Consider the following 20,780-nt stretch of genomic DNA (forward strand, 5'->3'; position numbering starts at 1 on the left):
TTGTGTATTTTACCAGAAGACAATTGCAGAGTATCAAATTTATTGAGTTTCATGAAACCTTTCCAGCTTGTGGGATGGGTAGATACGCTCTGGTAAGAAGGATGGGAAGAGGCAAAAGACTAAACTGCCCTGACTGTAACCAGCAGTTTTGTTCATAACTATCAGTTTTCAGCCATTTAAACTGAGGCATTACTCAATGCTATTCACATGTGCTGAGGGTCTGGGTACAACTATGAGACTTGAGCTGCTACGAATGCTGTTGAGATTGCACAGCATCACAGTGTAGTACTGCCAATCAGACCCTATGTATGGCCAATACTAATGTAGGATCCAAAAACCTGCTGACTAATTTAACTTACTGTTTTTGTTTTGGCTTCAATTTTAATACTTTTCAGAATCTATAAATTCCTTAGGTCCATAGCTGTAGGAGGAGAATTTGACTATTCTGCCTATTGAGCCTGCTTTGCAATTTGATCATAGCTGCTTTATTTCCCCCCACAATTCCATTCTCCTGTCTTCTCCCCTTAACCTTTGATCCTTACTAATCAAGAAACTATCAATCTCTGTTTTAAATATACCCAGACATTAAAAAGCTTAAATAGCATACTTTCTCTGTGTTTGGGGCTAGTTGAGTAGGCAGGAGGCTAACAAGACAGGCCCTCCAAACCCAGCCTGTAGATGTTTAGGTGTGAGGGGAGCAAGGGGGGCAGTGCCAGTTCTGCACATTCTAGGCAAAAGTAATATACAGTGGAATATGTAGTGTGACACCGAAGGCGGGAAGCATTTTGTGATCAGTTTAGAATAATATTATATATCCTACTTGGTTTATTAATATTGTGATACTTGCAGCTAACGGTGTTAAAAACCACCCGTGGTAATGGCTAATGTGTTAAATGGCTTAAAGCTTGTTTGCTACAGCAACTTGTCATGGTGACCGGAAGTTTTAGGACCATGTGTATATAAGATTTTCCACTGCTGGAAAGGACTTTGGAAAGAGATTGTAAGTAATGCCAAGGGCCAAAAGCTAAAACTACCCTTTCATTCAATGTTGCCAGGAATATTGAACAGCAGAGGAAATGAGAGAATCCTGAATTGCTGGATGACCATTCATTTCTTAGATCAATTGAGTGGACTTCCCATTTGAACTGTGGTCACAAATGTTATTAAAGGGTTATTGATGATTCTTGCATTTGTTGTCAACTGGGGTCTCCTCTAGCAGTAGGTCTATGGGAGTTGTATTTCCTTTAATAGGAAACTGTTTTCTCTTTGTTTAATAAAACAACTTTCACAAAGACATTAAATGGATTAGAATAGCATTGCAAACTAGCATTTTGCAATATATAATTCGAGTGCAATTGAGAAACAGAGGCCTTTAGACATATGTGCTCAGATGTTTAAAGGTGTAAAAGAGACATTAGTAAAATTATTTTCATGCAAGACTGCATCACAATTCTATTATGACTTTCAAAAGGAACTGGGTAACAGCAAGGGAAAACCTTCGCAAGGCCATCGAAAAAAAGCTGCAGAATGGGATAAACTGCTAGCACACACTCAATTGGGCAAAGAGCTGCCTCCTGTGCTTGAATAACCATGATTCTACAGAGAGTTTTAAAATCAAGTCATTGTAATTTAGCCCACTTCCCAACTCAGATAAGAACATTGTTTTATAATTGTGCCATTATAGGGACTACAAAGCAAAGGATTTTGTAAATGGCAAAAAGATATTCTGATTATCCAAGGAGGCAAAACTGTAATTTTCAAATGATCCCTACACAATTAAAATCTGGCACCACATCTAGATGTTGTGCAGCAAATTACTTTTCAGAAGACAAGTCTTTCAATATTATGGCACAATGAATACTTAATGCAGATGGTACTCTGGAAGTGATAATATGCCTCATGACTCCTATTATTAGCAAAGGTACTGGCAGAGTAAATGAGTCAAGCCTATGCATTAGTATTTAGACCAAGAAAATACAGGTTGAGCATCCCTTATCCAAAAAGGGGCCCGAAGTGTTTCGGATTTCAGCATATTTGCACCTATATAATGAGATACCTTGGGGATAGAACCCAAGCCTAAACATGAAATCTGTTTACATTACATATTCATCTTATGTACAGCTGGCGTGAAGCTCACAGAGTGGACAGTCTGACTTGATGGAGCTGAATCCTCCACAGACTGTCAGTTGATTGGCTGCCCACGACCACATATATCATTATTAAGGTATGTATGCAGTATAGAACTCTGAGATTCGTCTTTTAGAGATAGCCATGAAACAAAGAAAATCATGGAAGTTGTTCAAAGAGAAACAGTAAACCCACCCCCTTGCACAAAAAATAGAACGGCAACACTATTATCAACCCCAAAAACCCCTTCCCCCACACAAAACTCAACATTAATCCCTACCCCTGCACAAAAAGATTGGAACAAAACACAACAAGAAAATCAACTCTCTCCCCCGTACAAAACACAGGAACATCAGCCCACAAACAACCTCCCCACAATAATAACATAATACAAGAACATCAAACCGCCCTCCCCAACTTAAAAAAAACGAGAAAGAACAGGCGAAAACACAGACTATAAAAGCTGTAAGACTGAAAAAGTCCATGTTCCATAGTCCAAACCATAAACGCAGAACTTCGGTAACGTCCTCTGACATCAAAAGAGAGAGACCACTCGAATACAAAAGACCTGTTCTCTGGGCACAATGAGCTGCGATGCAGTGGTAGGCCACCAGTTTCCTTCTCTGGCAGCAGATATATAAATATGAAGACATATAATATAAATATAGCATAATTTAAATAATTTGTACACAAAACAATTACCTTCCATTTTTAAATTTGTGATAGATTACTTGTTTCATGATCAGCATACCATTAAGCAGTTATGTTTACTCCAGCACTAATGAATTCACCCTTTCAATACATGATCTTCATTTTTCACTTTCTGCAGTGTTTTTCTATTTTTCCATTAATGTCTGTTCATTACATATGTGAGATCACTTCTCAGAACTGTCTGTGGTGCACAGAGACCTGTACATTGCCTGGGAACCCTCGTAGCACCTTGTGGAAATTTCCATTTGTGACATTATATCGGTAACCAAAAAAATTTCAAATTTCAGAGATTTTTGGATTTTGGAATTTTGGATAAGGGGTACTCAACCTGTAATTTATACATAACTCATCAACAATAGAAATCAAGAAAGTGATTGCTCCTCAGCTTAGGGGAGAATGCAACATAGAGATACTTTATGATCTTAGATATCTCAATGCAGTACAGTTGAAATAAAGTTGAGACAAAGGATGCAGAATATCAACATTAACAACTTATACTTTACTCCAGCAATAACCAGGCCCAGACAAAAGGTAAGTCTGCAATTTAAATGGTCTGACATAGAGCAATCTTGAAAATGACTTTAAAAATGAAGTCACTAATAAAAAGTTGAACTATTATTAAAAACCCTTAGAAATAACAATGAAAAAATAACTTCCCCTTTGCTTCCTAAGCCAAAATCTGCAAATAGTACCTTTAAGATTACCTCATCTACTTTAAAGGACAGGTGAATTTCTCTTTTAAAAGCAAGCCTCTTGCATGCATGACTTCCAGTACTGCACTGAACTACAAACTTAGATTACATACTGCAATCTCTGCAACACTGCACTCTCCTAATTATCTAACTATTGTGCAAGTACAAATTGAGCAAAATTTTAACAGGATAAGGATCCCAAAAGCTTTATTTACTATCCAATAATTAATATTCATAAACAAAGAAGCCATATTCCAGCGAAAAAAAAACAGATCAAAGACACCTCTGGCTAGAATACTACAGAAAACCCAAACCAAATCTATTAAACCTCAAACCAGAATCCATAAAGAGCATACTTCAAAACATATGACATCCAGTCCTACAAACCACAGAAACAGTAAGTCACGGAAAAGATTCTTTTAAAAATCATGAAAGGAATATGCCAGCTGCTATCTGCAAAATATTCCCTCCAAACACCTGGATGGAATGGCAATAAAAGGTACTTCATGTAAGGTGCTGGAAGAGTTTTGCAGGTCAAATCCATCACAATTTTAACTATGGCAGTCATTCACCATGTACAGTACCGTTAAAAAATATTCACCCTCCTTGGAAGTTTTCATGTTTTATTGTTTTACAACATTGAATCACAGTGGATTTAATTTGGCTTATTTAATAGTGATCAACAGATAAAGACACTATTGTGTCAAAGTGAAAACAAATTTCTACAAATTGATATGTTTATTACAATTATTAAACACAAAATTATTGATTGCATAATTACTCACACCCTTCAAGTCAGTATTTAGTAGGTGCCACTTTGGCAGCAATTACAGCCTTGAGTCTGTGTGGATAGGTCTCTACCAGCTTTGCACATCTGGACACTGTAATTTTACCCCATTCTTCTTCACAAAACTGCTCCAGCTCTGTCAGATAGCACGGGGATCATGAGTGAACAGCCCTTTTCAAGCCTAACCACAAATTCTCAATTGGATTGAAGCTTGGACTCAGACTTGGCCACTCCAGCACATTGACTTTACTGTTTTTAAGCCATTCCTGTGTACCTTTGGCTTTATGTTTGGGGTCATTGTCTTGCAGGAAAACAAATCTTCTCCCAATTCACACTTCTCTTGCAGACTGCATCAGGTTTTCCTCCAGGATTTCCCTGTACAGGTGCACATTCCCTTATCCAAAATTCTGAAATCCAAAAAGCTCCAAAAACCAAAGTTTTTTTCGCCAACAGCTGACGTCACTCAGGTGTGACGTGGCAGCACAAGCAGAGGCCGCCAGACGTCAGTTGTGGTTCAGCGCTTGTACTGGTTACACGTGCATTTGCAGTTCGCTGATATTTTGTGTTCACTGTTGACTTTGTGTCTAATTTCACAGTGAAAATGTCAAAAAGAGCTGCAGATACCCCTATGGGTAACAATTGGAAAAAGAGAAGGAAGCATCTATCATTATCAATGACACAGAAAGTGGAGTTTTTGCAGAAGCTTGATCATGGTGTGTCTGTGCGGCGTCTTACTGAAGAAAATAGTGCCAGAACTACCCCACTGTATATGATTTAAATAAACAAAAAGACAAGTTACTGAAGTTTTACAGTGACAGTGACATTCTACATTTATTCAAATAGTCATTTACCATGTGTTTGATTCGGTTCGTTTGAAGCTGTATATTTTTTATGTTTTATTGAATGTTTTTGTTGGAAATAAATTTCTTTCTTGTTATTATTCCCTAAACAATGCAGTATAACAACTACTTACATAGCATTTACATTGTGTTAGGTATTATAAGTAATCTAGAGATGATTTAAAGTATACGGGAGGATGTGTATAGGTTTGGTGCACCGCCGGGTCCTAAAGTCCACTGCACTGAGACCAGTTAAATAAGGGACTTGAGCATACGTATTTTTTGGTATCGGGGGTGGGGGGGAGGGGAGGGTTCTGAATTTCCAAATGCAACTGGTCCCAAGGATTTCGGATAAGGGATTGTGAACCTGTATTTTGCTGCATTCATTTTAGCTTCACAAGCCTTCCAGGGCCCGCTACAGTGAAGCATCCCTAGAGCATGATGCAACCACCATCATGCTTCATGGTAGGGATGGTGTGTTTTTGATAAATGTGCAGTGTTTGTCTTACACCAAACATGGCATTTAATCTGATGGTCAAAAAGCTCTATTTTGGTTTCATCAGACCATAGAACCTTCTTCTAGCTGACTTTAAAGTCTCCCACATGCCTTCTGGCAAACTCTAGCCGAGATTTCATTAGAGTTTTTTTTTCCAACAGTGGCTTTTTCTTTGCCACTGGTGAGCACCCAGGCAACAGTTGATATATGCGCAGTCTCTCCCATTTCAGCCACTGAAAATTGTAACTTCTCCAGAGTTGGCATAAGTCTCTTGATGGCCTCCTTCACTCATCCCCTTCTTGCACGGTCACTCAGTTTTTGAAGACGGCCTGCTCTAGGCAGATTTATAGCTGTGCTATATTTTTTCCATTTCTGGATGATTGACTTAACTGTACTCCACAATCAGTGAGTTGGAAATTTTCTTGTATCTATCCCGACATGTACTTTCCAATAACCTTGGAGTGTTTTGTCTTCATGGTGTAGCTTTAGCCAAGATACCGACTCACCAGCAGTTGGACCTTCCAGGTACAAGGTGTATTTTTACTACAATCAATTGAAACAACTTGACTGCACATGGTGATCTCCATTTAACTAATTATGTGACCTCTAAAACCAATTGACTGCACCAGTGATGAGTTGGTGTATCATATTAAAGGTGGTGAATACTTAAGCAATCAATTATTTTGTGTTGTATATTTCTAATTAATTTAGATCACTTTGTAGATTATGTTTTCACTTTGACACAAAAAAAATCTTTTTCTGTTGATCAGTGTCAAAAATAACTAAATTAAATCCATTGTGATTCAACATTGTAAAACAATAAAACATGAAAACTTCCAAGGGGATGAATACTTCTAATAGGCACTGTATATTCAGTATTCTTGTTTAGTAGGAGCCATTTAATAGGCATGGATAAAGATATTCATATTGATAACATACACCCAAAATTATTCAAAAAATATTCATCAGGACAAATTTGTGTATCATCTTCCTTTTTAATTATAATTAAATGAACTGCACTAGTTCCTTTGATTGCAGTTGACATCTTGTCTTCTAGCGGAACAGAACTAAAATAGATTCCAGAGGAGATAATTTCCCCTCTCTTCCAGAAATGTGTAATTGATCAAAGCAATTGTCAATTTAATATTGGGCATGTCATAGCTTCCTGATCAGCAATCTCCAATCTTATTCATCCTACAGCCTAATTAAGATATTCCAAACAGTATCTGTGTTGCACATCTAATCATGCCCATCACTGTTCCTGCTGTAAAAATTTACAAACACAATGGAAGCATACCATCCAGTTTATCAAACCTGCACCACACCTGTTGAGATTATGGTTGATCTTTCACCAGGGCTATTCTGTAGGATTATGATCATATCCCTTGATTTGCTCAATACCCACTCAATCTATCACTCTCCATGTGAGCAACAAATGTGTCAGTGTGAATAAACAAAATCTCAAAAAATAAGCAGTAAACCAACCTTTACGCTGGAAACCAACCACATCTCAGTCACTAAATACACATCTGACCACATTATCACAATGGAAAGAGACTGCAAATAAATAGAGATCTCATTGTTCCTGTGCATGAACCACAAACGGCTAGCAAGCAGATGCTGCTGGTTAAGAGGATAAATATTGATCTTTATTGCAGAGGAAAAGGAAAGCTTTGTTACCATTGTACAGGGTGTTAGCGAAGCCAAACTTGGGAGTACCACACATACCTTCAGTTCCCTTGCATTGATCTGGAAGCAGGCCAGAAGAGATTCATCAGACCAACGCCTGTAATGAGAGGACTGCCCTATCAAGAGAGGTTTGGCAGGTCAGGTCTGTATTCAAGTTTAGGAGAATAAAGGGAGATATAATTATAACATTGCTCTGAAGGGTACATAACAGGATAGATGTTGAGATGTTTTCACTACTGGGAGTCTCTTTGCTTCTTGATAAGAGATGCACAGAAATTCCATTCTCTTCCCCAATACCCTGAGGTTAGAGAGTCTCTGGAATTCTCTACTCCAGAGAATTATGAAGGGTAGTTCATTAGAATTTAAAGTGGAAGTAGATAAAATTTTGGAAGATTAGGTGAGGGTTCTGGCACAGAGGAGTTGAGACCTGGGTATAAGAGCCATAATCATACTGAGTAACAGGGCAGGCTTGAGGCCAGGTGATCTACTCCTGCATTTATTTTGTATGGTATTCTTTAAATTACACCCAGCTAAATTTTAGATTAGTCTTACATCAGCTGTGAGCCTGTTATAAATATGTAATAATCAGTCTCTCCTCCCCCCCATTTACAGTTATCCATTCTGTAATGTGGTAACAGACTTGCAACCCAACACTTTATTCAATGTTACACAGCACTCCCCAATCACAATCTAATCAAAGAGCAACTGTAATTAAACAACAGGAATTCTGCAGATGCTGGAAATTCAAGCAACACTCATCAAAGTTGCTGGTGAACGCAGCAGGCCAGACAGCATCTCTAGGAAGAGGTACGATCCTGACGAAGGGTCTCGGCCTGAAACGTCGACTGCACCTCTTCCTAGAGATGCTGCCTGGCCTGCTGCGTTCACCAGCAACTTTGATGTGCGCAACTGTAATTAAGCTGTTTGTTTCTCCACAGTTCAATGCAAATGGCTAGAGCACAAGTAGAAACTGTTAACACCCAAGCTGCAAATTAAGCGAAACGTTTGCAGGTGTAATTTCTGCTTGTATAGAATACACTGCAACTCAACCATCCACCACCACATCTAAAAGCCAAGAGGTCATATACAGCTCCATAAAGTGCTGCTACAAGTTAGAAAATAAAGCTTAGGGCAAATGGGTTACAAATAAAACTAAGGCTGTCTAGCAGAATAACCTGTGCCCTTCAAGGACCATCATCTTTCTTGTAATTGTGTAAAGGATTAACTAAGACTCGAGTGTTTGAAACCAAGAAATGCATCTGTTCTTTCAAGTCCATTAGAAAACTATGCAGACCGAAGAAATCTCAAGCAGTGTTTTCAAGGATTATAAAATCAGCTTGGCCAAAAAAAGGGTATGGAGTCTGCTAAAAAGATTTTTTGATTATGATGTTCCTTCATCAGACATATGTTGAAGCTGATCATAAAATAAACACCAATAAAATTCTGTTTTATCTTCTCTTTTGTCTTTCCACTCCCCAACTGGAAAATAACTAATTGGTCACAAAGATCTAGAAGTGTCAAGCTATCCTATACAACCTCTTCCAGCATCTCAACAAGGGTGCTCAGGCCAGGCAGCGCAGCTGATAATATCACCTAGAGGCAGAATAGGAAGCTTAGAAATCATATGCAAGGTTTGCAGATACAAAGCCCAGTTGCTTCTGCAGTAGTTCAACCTAATGAAAACACCTCACACTGTTCTGGAGGACGAGCATTGTTACCTGAGCAGTTGATTATGTTGTTCAAGTGCCTTCTGGTATATTTTCATCTATAATTACAAAAACCCATTTCTGTAGATAGGTTTTCTGCTATTTTCTTCCTCACTTTTCTATTAACTTGTTAATCTTCCAAATCCTAGAATTTATTGACTTTTAAGCAAGTTTCATGCAGATTAACCCTTTAATATTTTTCAAGAAAGGATTAAGAAAATCAAGCTTACAATTAGTAAGCATCAGGCGAAGTGCCAAATGTCTTATTTTATGTATCTGCATCTGTCTCCATTGATATGTGTACAATTCAGCACTTAAACCAGAAAGTAATACAGAAACTCTCAAATAAAAAAATCATTTTTATTAATATCTTTTATTGAAATTTTAAACATTAAAGTACAAAATAAATGCATATAAGTGAACTTGAAAGGGAAATTTGAGTATGCTTCAACCTCTGAAATAGGTTTATTTACAACTGGTTAAAACATGAAGAATTATGGTAGATAGCTATTTGTCATCTTTTCGGTCTTCTTCCACACAAATTCAGATTGGATGTCTGATGAACTTACAGCTAGACCAAGAATCAGCATACCTGAGCAGCTGAAACATTTCATACACTGCGATTTTAATAGCTGTTTTTTAACTGATCACTGCTGAAAATTGCGCAGATTTCAATGTTTGAGTCTTCTATAATTGAACAATGTTACACAGAAAAATGAAAATGAGAGAATATTTCTAATGTAAAAGACCAAGCATTTGTTCTAAGCAACATTGCACAAAAAGATACATTTGACATACTGTCTGAGAAAACAAGTAGGCACATTTTTATCAATATGACGTCTATCATCCAACGGATATTGAAAGCTTGGGAGAACAAGATAAAATCAATACTAGCTCTGCTAGCAACTGTGTTATCTACTCAACATCAATTTCTTTCGTGAAATTAGAAAAATTAATAAATGTTTGGACAAATGGTAGAAAGGATAAAAGCCAGCTGAGGAGAAACTCACTTGGGCTTTGTTTCCGCATCTGTCACTTGCCGAATATAGATAGTGTCTTCAGGGTGTTCTATTTCACCTTTTTCATACATGTATGATGATGCTATTGCAATAGCAGAGCCATCATTGCTGAAGGAAAGCGATGCAATACTGGTGGGATAGCGGTGGAACTGACACAATCTTTTCTTATTGAAAGGATCCCAGATATTCACAAATCCATCAGAGCCACCTAAATAAAAAAAAGTTTGCTGTAAATTACTGCTACATTTCTTATACTTAAAACACCGCTTTAACTATGTCTGTTAGCTTGATTTGATGGCCACCAAGTTATTAAGTTTTTTAATACATTTAAAAGGTCAATATACTGTATTAAATAAGCTCAAGCTTCATTTGAAATCCCCATCAGTCTTACTTGAAATCTGGTGCTCTAAATAAAGTGCTTTAGTACAGTATCACTTGTCAAACACAAGAGTTAGAAACTCCCATTTGTAAAAAATGAAAAATTTCTATCAACCCTGCATAGTTCATCGGTTTTCAATGTAAACCAAGCACTTGCTGCATTTAAGCCGTGACTGCATTGAATGGTAGAGCAGACTCAAAGGGTCAAATAATTTATTTCTTGTCCAATTTTTTTGCATTTATAGATTTCTAAAATATACACATTTCCACTAATCTCGTGGCTTTCATTTGCAGACTGAAAGCTATAATTTATAACATTAAGATCAATGGTAAAAACACAGAAACATAACCTAAAAAGGCATCTTAGATATTAAGGTACTGACCAGACATCTCCAAGGGAAACAAGGGTGAACAATTATTCCAATGATGTCCCATCCCATGAATGAATAAACACAGTATTTCAGACTGCGTTCAGAAATGTTCCCAAATTGCCCCATCTGCTATAATCTATTTTGTCTTCCAGATCATCAGCATCAAGATCTGTCACTCCAAAAATTAAACAAAGGTTACTTTCAAAGTTATGAGGCTTTTGTAAATGCTCAAGATGGTTAGTCATCAAGACACTGTTGTCCACCTATTCAGACAAATAAAGAAACAGCAAGGAAACTTGTTTCTGCTCTGGGTACAAATAACAATCTGAGTACATTAGATACATTTAAGCAGTTTGGTGAAAATATATCCAAAAGCAAATCATCTTAAATAACTGAAAAATTAAAAACCACACCACCATTATTTGCTGGTTACTTTGCTAAAAATCAGTATTTTGTAAATAAATAAAAAGTACTAAAACTTTAAGAAATTGCCCATTAATGTCCTCATTTTGGGAGTCTTCTTGGAAATTCAGAACTGCCTAAATTGCATAAAGATTGCAATGTGAATAATTCCTGGCTACAAGGCCAGTTGTTTGCAGGCAGCTCTTTCATAATACAGGTATCCCCCGCTTTCCGAACATTCACTTTACGCAACTTCACCTTTACGAAAGACTTACATTAGTACCTGTTTTCCCTAACCGAAAGAGGATTTTCGCTTTTAAGAAAAAAGATGCCTGCTTGAAACTTACGTTTACTCCAGAAAGACTACCATGACCATGAAGCCTTGCATGGGCAGGTGTGTGCACATGCGTGTATGTGCCAATTTTTTTCTACAAATCGGTTTTGGCTCAATCTTCCTGATTCTGATAAGTGAAACTACACTGTACATACATTATTTCTATAACCATATAAGCATTACAGCACGGAAACAGGCCATCTCGGCCCTTCTAGTCCGTGCCGAAAGCTTACTGTCACCTAGTCCCATCTATCTGTACTCAGCCCATAACCCTCCACTCCTTTCCTGTCCATATACCCATCCAATTTTTTTTTTAAATGACAAAATCAAACCTGCCTCTACCATTTGTACTAGAAGCTCGTTCCACGCAGCTACCACTCTCTGAGTAAAGTTCCCCTTCGTGTTACCCCTAAACTCTTGCCCCTTAACTCTCAATCATGTCTTGTTTGAATCTCCCCTACTCTCAATTGAAAAAGCCTATCCACATCAACTCTATCTATCCCCCTCATAATTTTAAATATCTCTACTTTATACAGCTGTGTATTTATCATATCATTCCTGCTTTTACTATATGTTAGTGTTATTTTAGGTTTTATGTGCAATTTGGTATGATTTGGTAGTTATTTTTTGGGTCTGGGAACACTCAAAAATTTTTCCCATATAAATTAATGGTAATTGCTTCTTCGCTTTACGCCATTTTGGCTTACAAATGGTTTCATAGGAACGCTCTACCTTCAGATAGCTGGGGAAACCTGTAATTTTTTTTTGAACTTGTGCTAGATAATTAGCACATTCTTATAAGCTGGTTTTTGCCCATTGTCAGCAAATTGCACATAAACTCTTTAAAATATCCGGTCTGTTAAAATACAATTACAGTATCATCAGATAATACAATTTTTTAAACTGTTCTTTAATTTCCTACATTGAAGACTTCAACATTACCAATATATCTATTTTCTTCTATTATTCTGCTAGTTATCCATCTGCAAAATTAACTGTTTTTCTCTCCAGTCTGCCAGACCCACAGCCCATTTTCAACATTACCCTTTTAGTTTCTCTGCTTTCTCTCAGTCCTCATTAGACCATCAAACAGATGGCTTCATTAATGTCACCATAGCAACCCTGGCTTCATCCTTGCAGAGGTATTCCCTTTGTCCTATCCATCTTTTCCTCTGCAAATTGAAACTAGTTTATTTACTTTCCCAGTTCTAGGATTTCTCTTTTCACAACAATTCCAGACCTGATGAATGTTTCCAGCATTTTCTGATTTTATTTCAAATTTCCCGCATCTGCAATTTTGAGTTTCATTTATCATATACCATAAACCCTAAAAACATTGAATTTATCTTGTTTCCTTGCTTTCCTGTATTTTTAAAGTTCCTCAATTTTCTATCCATACTGTTTTCTATTAGATCAAAATTCCATTAACAATTAGCAACCTTACACCATAGATTTCACAGGGCCATTTGCTAGACCAAACTAATCCATCAAGCATGGCAGAGATTTGCTGTAAAGGTCATGACAGCGTGTTATAAACAGAGCTAAGCAATCATATCACATCTCTGTGCTTCTGCTACATCATTTTTGGAGTCTCACAACTGGACACAGTATGAGATTCTATACTGTATGACAGCAGAGCTGTGTACATACATCTATTGATGCTTCTGGACATATCTTCAGTGATGTTCCTGGAATCATCGGGTGTTTCAGGTCTTTCAACAGCATACAACCTCCTCCAGGTGACCCAGCCGGGGCTGATCAGACCCCAGCTTGTGTCCAGATGGCTAGCTACTTATGACTCCATGGCTCCCCTCTTTTGAGCCACAGCCATATTGAGGCCCTCTCTGCCACATTGGTGGTACTGCGGATGGCTCTCCTCTTCCTCTCTCCCTCGATGCCCAAAATGCTGAAGGCTCTAAGGAACGGGCTACAAATCCCCTACAACCAACCTCCACTGGGAGACACCTCACTCTCCATCCAGCCTGCTGACAGTTGCTGACCAGTCCTGCGTACTTGGAGAGCTTCCTTTCAAAGGCCTCTTCCAAGCTATCTTCCCATGGGACTGTCAGCTCCAGCAGCACCGCTTGCTTAGTACATTCAGACACTAGGACAATGTCGGGTCGCAGGGTGGTGCCTGTGATATGGCTGGGATCCGAACCGTTCAGCTGCGATACTGACAATAATTGTTGTCATGGTTTGCAGCTTCTTATCAACCACCTCCCCCCCCTCCACCCGTTCGCCGTTGCCTCCAGAATTTGGTTAACATCTTCATCAAACTGCTTCCACAGTGAAGTCACGTTAGCTGCAGGCCATTTGATCCGCCTCCCGTTAGACTTCATGTTAGAGGGATTAGTTTGCAACACTTGGAGGTTCCGGGCACTATGTGGGGTGACTCCAGGCCTGGCCCCTCCTTCATCTCACCAGGTTGGCTAATAAGTGTACATAACAAGGCAGAAGAATTTGCAAGCACCTTCAATTAGCAGTCTCTTTTGGTTCCTATCAGATGCCATGAAACCCAGTACCCTACTGCGGTTCCCATCACATAACTTCAGTCAACTCTTTTCTGATAAGAAAATACAGTAGATAAAGGAAACGCTATGCTGGCTTTAACATTCTGGCTTTAAGCAAAGATAGTCTTCAGTCTTAGTTCCACTCCTCACCCACCAGTTCCACAACAGATACACTGGCATCTATACTCTTAAAATGCATAAAGTATACCAGGAACAAAATTTAAGAATAACCCAATTGAACCAACTGCCACATTATGAATACTTGGAACGAAACGAGCACGGAAGAATCAATCGCAAGTGATCCTTTTTTCCTTTACATAAATGTCTCTAGTAAAGACAACGTATCATGGACAAAACGAATATCTAACGAGGATGTCATGAACAGAGCAAGCACAAAAAGAGAAATAATGTATGAGATCATGAAAAGGCAACGTAACTTCATTTGAAATGTGATTAGGAAAGAGGAGTTACAATGCATGGTAATTATGGGAAAGATTGAAGAGAAGAAAGCAAGAGGAAAGCAAAGACAAATGGTGATGGTGACAGCAGCCGGAGAACTGGAAATGAATACCAATGAATTGATCCACTTGACCCAAAACAGGAGTGTGTGCGCCATGGCAGTCAAAGCTCAATCTGGGCATGGCACCTAATGATGATAATGATGATGAAAGACAATGTCATTGGAAATCAAAATGAAACTTGTCCACTGGATAGAGTCATATTTAGGATAGTGGTATATAGAAGTGTTTGTTAAGAATAATTTGTTTTAATCTCAGGGCGGAACATATCCTTCAGGGCAGAAAACTATGCCCAATCACCTCTTTTTGCTTCATGTGTTTCTTTCTAATAGAAGAACCAGCAATGGCTATATTTGCAAATTTAAGGTTTCAGTTCCATTTGCAACTCATCAAGAGATCAATTAGTCTCTGCCTATGTGCTGCACTTATTGCTATACCACGTGGGAGGCCATTTTCAAGTCCATGCATCCTCACAAAAAATTGCATTCCCCTACAAGTTTTATCTGATTCCTACAATGCCAACTTCCTAGATTTTACAATTTACCCATGTACAAGTGGTAATTTGTACCAACCTCATGTAATTAGCATGTGAAAGAAAACCAGGGGGTCTATACCCACATGATCAAAGGGAAAATAGGTAAACTCCTTCCGGTCAGCACTGGAGGTTAGAAATGAACCCTGATCACTGGTGCTGAGGTAGCAGCTCAATGAACAGTACCGTCATATTAGATGACCATTCAGTCTGTCAGGCTGTCAGTTGTCAGAGGAAAGTTCAAGTTTATTGTCATTCAACTGTATACACGTACATCACCAAATGAAACAACATTCCCCTGTACCAAGGTAACTCATACACCAAGTAATTATTACCACAAATAAATCATTAAATAAAATATTCCAGAACATTTAGCATAAGGTATATTTACGAAACAAGCTAAAAAAGCAAACTGTATAATTCTACTTCAGGTGAGATCTGGGTGGTGGCTGGGAGTTCAGTAGTCTCACGGCCTGGGGGAAGAAGCTAACAGTACTTGTCCAAATGCTACGGCATCTCCTGCCTAACAAAGGATGTCAATGAAAATGTGAGATGGATGGAGGGATCCTTAACAATGCTAAGGGCCCGGTGTATGCAGCACTCCAGATGAGTGGAAGAGAGACCCCAATGATCCTCTCAGCAATCCTTTATACATCTTGCAGTCAGATGCCTTGGAATTCCCATACCAGAAGATGATAAGCTGGTCAGGATAATTGGTTAAAATGGGGAGGAGGAAGAGTGCTTTGCTCACCTGAATCTACTCAAGAAGTGAAAAGCTGGTGTTGAGGGACCAGGTGAAATTGTCCATCATGTGCACTCCCAGAAACTTGGTGCTCCTAACTTCCTCCATGGAGGAGCTGTTTATGAGCAATGCTGAGTGATCAGTCTGCACCTTCCTTAAAGACCACAATTATCTCTTTAGCCTTGTCTTTGTTGGGACTTAAGTTGTTGAGCTCGCACCATTCTACAAGCTGCTCTTACTTCCTCTCTGGGTAGTGCCATTAGCCTTATTCCTGTTCCTTTATTTTCCTGTACCACCACAAAATACTTCACTTGATTTATTTTGCCATTTACTCACGGAGTTACCTACCAGTACTTCCTTGGTACATGGAAAGAAACCAGAGGGTCTAGGAAACATACCCACTCATGAAGAGCATGCGTAAATCCCTCTCCCAATAGTGTTACCGCTCTCAAAATCTCCACTGATATTCTGGAATTGTCTGAAATTTAACTTTAGTCATACCTTAAAATACCATTCTGATATTTTCGCCAAATGCTCATTGGCTAACTCTGAGCCAGCACAAGGTCCAATGTGCTATACACTCACTAAGCAAGCTGTAATCTGCACCTAACCTGGTGGTCACCAGCAATCTCCTAGTAATTTACTACCCACACCTCTCAACCAGTTCAAAAGACTGCTGCTTTAAATTAATTTGTTCACATTAATGACAGCATCATCAAATCCATTCTCTAAAATTACTATCAGCAACCACATTCCAGTATGATTTATATTAAGAAAATTTGAATCTTAGAGAACTCCCTCCACATCCCAAATTGAACTTTACCCACAATTGTCAACAGGAATGTTACACTGCTTAAATATCCATTTTAAAAACTAGTTATTACTTGCAAATTTCAATGTATTTAAACTGAACATTCAGATTTTTTTTTGTTTAAGCAAAACAAACAAAGCATCAGGGGTAATTTTAAAATGCACTGCTTTGTTATATTTAGATGCATTTTAGCTACTATTCTTTGGAATATTTAATGAAGTATGTAAAATGCTATTCCAATATGCCATCAGCAAATTACTAGCCAACAGTTAATTTATTGCATATTATAACAAATTATCTAATCCATCAGTTTCAAAATTAGCTCAATTTAAGAGGTCTTTAGTTTGTAACCTTGATAGAAAATAAAATCACCATTGAAAAATGCTGATATGAATCCTAATATTTCTCAAATTAAAGACCAAATTTACAAACTTGAAAAAACATTCAAACATGCAGTATGCTCTTGCAAGGGTGGCGAACCTATGGTACATGTAAAAACTTTGTTGGCACGTGGCATGCAGTGCCACCACAATTCTTTAAACCCCACCTATGATAAAAAAAACTTAATGATTATCTTCACTACCAAATGAGTAGCCAATGATCTTTATTTTAAAACAACTCAAGAACAGGAAATGCCTCACGCCAACCTGCCTTTAGCTAGATGATTGCAGGAACACTGACACTGGATGATAAGCTTGGAAATCCTGGCAGACCTGGTGTACACAGCAATACTTGGATACTAAATGGCTACAATTACAATACTATTTAGAAATGATGTTATTTTTAAATTGTTTTTGAAAGATTAATATTAATTTTTGAACAGGTTTTTGAAAATGCTTCATTTATTTCAATTTGTCTCTGTTACACCTTTATTAATAGTAAAACACATAAATAAGCAACAGGACTCATCCTTTTCCTTAAGAATATTCAGAGTTATCGTGACTAATTCATTAATCTGCTCAAAATTACCAGGGGACGCAAGATAATTTTTAAGATTATTGCCAATTTGGGCACACTCCTTCAAAAAGGTTTGCAACCCCTGCTCTATTGTTTATATTTCACATCTTTGAGATTAAAACATTTCCAAATAGTTGAGGCATAATTTACCAAAAATTAGCAAATTAGGTTCTTGTGCCCAAATCATTGAGATTTGATACTGCTCATATGGTTAGGAAAATAAATTCAAAAATAAACTGAAAAGTATTAACATTCCATCACCGAACTTTGTTTGCTAGCATTTTGAAAAAAGCACAGCAGATATGGAAAATAACACCAGAAGCTACAAAGCTTTCAGTGCACAAGTCAAATCAATTCTGCCATATATCCTTTAATGGGGAAATAAAAAGCTAGTTGGGGAACCCAAGCAACAGCAATCAGGCCTGGAACAAATAAAAACCTGCACACAAAATTATTCACATATTGAAATTAAAATGGTATAAAAGATAACTGCTTTTTAAAACTGGCCACAATTAATCTAAAAGTTGAGTCTTGACCCTAACATGAGAGGACGTACTTTAGTAAAGTTCAGTAATACAGAACTTTTTAAAGTTATATCTTACCTGTAGCAAATGTATTATGAACACTGTGGAATGAAATGGCATTGACTGGATAGATTTGTTCAAGGTTGTTCTCTTTCAATCGATGACATTTAAAAGCATACTTCTTCTTTTGTACTTCCGGGTTAGGATCAAGGTACTCCACTGCAACACGTCCTTCAATTGAACTAAGAACATAGCCCTAAGAAGATGATACAAAATGCACAGATTATACAAACTAGATTCAAAGCTTTTCATTAATCAAAAGCTATTTAATCCTCTCAAAATCTTATGATTTCAAGAAATTGCAAGAGAATCCATTCATAATTTAGTCTGAATACAGAGAAGTATTAGAAATGCAGGTAACAGATTATACTTACACAGTGTAAATAGAGCAGGACCACTTGAAATTTTGCTCACCTGCCTGCACACAGATCTGTTAAGATCATAAGACCATAAGACACAGGAGCAAAATTAGGCCATTTGGTCCATCGAGCCTGCTCTACCATTTCATCATGGCTTATCCAATTTTCCTCTCAGCCCCAATTTCCTGCCTTCTCCCCTTATCCCTTCATACCCTAACCAATCAAGAATCAGCCTCTGCCATTGTGACGAAGGACCAGGTTATCAGAAGATTGATGCTGATGAGAAAGATAAGAGAGACAAAAGGGAGAAGCATTCAAAATGTTAATGAGAGACGAGAGATTAACGAAAAGAGATACAGTTCCGAGTATTGATAGACCGGTTGCTTTGAACCTGAACTGTTTGAAGTTTGATGGACAGGCGATACCCCAGCAGGGTGATAAAAGGAACAGGTTCGCTAAGGCAAGACAGACACCACGAGATCACGAGACACTGGAAGTGCGGTGTGCCCCCACAAGTTGGTGAGCGTTTGGAGGTCTGGTCGCGGGACCGACCATAGACGCACAGGATGAAAAGGTACGGTTGGTGGGAACCTGGTGTGTGTGTCCGCCCCTGCCTGGGTGCCGGGTTCACCGCGGAAGAACGATCGTATCCAGAACGGAGGGGTCACAGTTGGTGACCTCAGAAGACATTAAAAAGGGCTCACCCAAAAGCTAACTGCGAGGAATATCAAAGGTCTGTTTGAATCCGATTTGCATATCATCATTCGCACGCTCTCTCTCTCTCTCTCTAATGGCAGAACAGCAATTGCTGCGAACTGTACTGAGCTGAACTGAACTCTGCGTCAATTGAGACTGATCATTTTACCCCTAGACTGCGATAGAGCTTGATTGATTCCTATTATCCTAGTTCTGTGTACATGTGTGTTTTATCATTGCTAACCCGTTGCATTTATATCCTTACGATTAGAGTACTGTGTTACTTATTTCTTTAATAAAACTTTCTTAGTTCCAGTAATCCAGACTCCAACTAAGTGGCCCATTTCTGCTGGTTTGGCAACCAGTTACGGGGTACGTAATACCATAAATATACATAAAGACTTGGCCTCCACAGATACATGTGGCAAAGAATTCCACAGATTCACCACCCCTGGCTAAAAAAATTCCTCCTCACTTCTATTCTAAAAGGACGCCCCACTATTCTGAAGCTGAGTCCTCTGGTCTTATAGACTCCCACCAGAGGAAATATCCTCTTCACATCCACTCCATCAAGGCCTTTCATTATTCAATCATTCAATCTTGAAATCATTTTTGTGAACTTCCTTTGAACCCTCTCCAGTTTCAGCACATCCCTTCTAAGATAAGCGGCCCTACCCTGTTCACAATACTCCTCATGAGGCCTCACAGGTGATTTATAAAGTTCCAACATTACATCCTTGCTTCTATATTCTAGCCCTCTTGAAATGAATGTTATCATTGCCTTTGCCTTCTTCACCACAAACTCAACATGCAAATTAGCCTTTAGGGAATCCTGCACAACTGCCAGTACTGCCATGATGAGGCTAAACTCAGGTTGAAGCAGCAACACCTCATAAACCGTCTAGGTAGTCTCCAGCCCTTTGGTATGAACATAGAATTCTCCAACTTCCGGTACTTCCCTCTCCCTCCCTTCCTCTATCCCTATGTCACTCTGCCCCCTCCTCCAGCTGCCTATCACCTCCCTCATGGTTCTGCCTCCTTCTGCTACCCATTGTGTTTTCCCCTATTCCTTCTTCAACTTTCCTGCCTATCACCTCCCTGCTTCCCCTCCCCCATCCCTTTATCTTTCCCCTTACTGGTTTTTCACCTGGAACCTACTAGCTTTCTCCTTCCCACCCTCCCCCTACCTTCTTTATAGGGCCTCTGCCCCTTTCCTCTACAGTGCTGACGAAGGGTTCCAGCCCAAAACGCCATCTTTTCCACGGATGCTGCCCGACCTGCTGAGTTCCTCCAACTTGTTGTGAGTGTTGCTAAAACAATGAGAAGCTAGGTAGGGTAAGTAATAAGGATCTATTTCATTTAGCAAAGAGACCAATTACTAAAGGACATGAATGAAAATTGATTTGTTAGAAATACAGAAAAGTTGAAAAATTCACTGAAGAGATGGACATCTAGAAATCACCTTCAACAGGGCAGTGGAATCAAAAGTCTTCATCACATTTTTAAAAATGACTGGAAAA

The 20,780-nt window shown here is 38.5% G+C and overlaps 1 protein-coding gene across 4 annotated transcripts in view; it reads right to left on the reverse strand.

The window, feature by feature from the left end:
• Positions 1-20,780, reverse strand: part of bub3 (BUB3 mitotic checkpoint protein) — a 60,157-nt gene that overhangs the window by 24,254 nt on the left and 15,123 nt on the right. For all 4 annotated transcript variants that reach the window (XM_072239471.1, XM_072239470.1, XM_072239468.1 and 1 more), the window contains exons 6-7: positions 18,224-18,401; positions 10,058-10,274 (exon numbers count right to left, since the gene is read on the reverse strand). In XM_072239471.1, coding sequence (XP_072095572.1) covers positions 10,058-10,274; positions 18,224-18,401 — 395 coding nt within the window. The remainder of the gene's footprint in view (positions 1-10,057; positions 10,275-18,223; positions 18,402-20,780) is intronic.

Source organism: Mobula birostris, chromosome 21 (assembly GCF_030028105.1).
Source record: "Mobula birostris isolate sMobBir1 chromosome 21, sMobBir1.hap1, whole genome shotgun sequence".
In the NCBI taxonomy this organism is placed as follows: Eukaryota; Metazoa; Chordata; class Chondrichthyes; order Myliobatiformes; family Myliobatidae; genus Mobula; species Mobula birostris.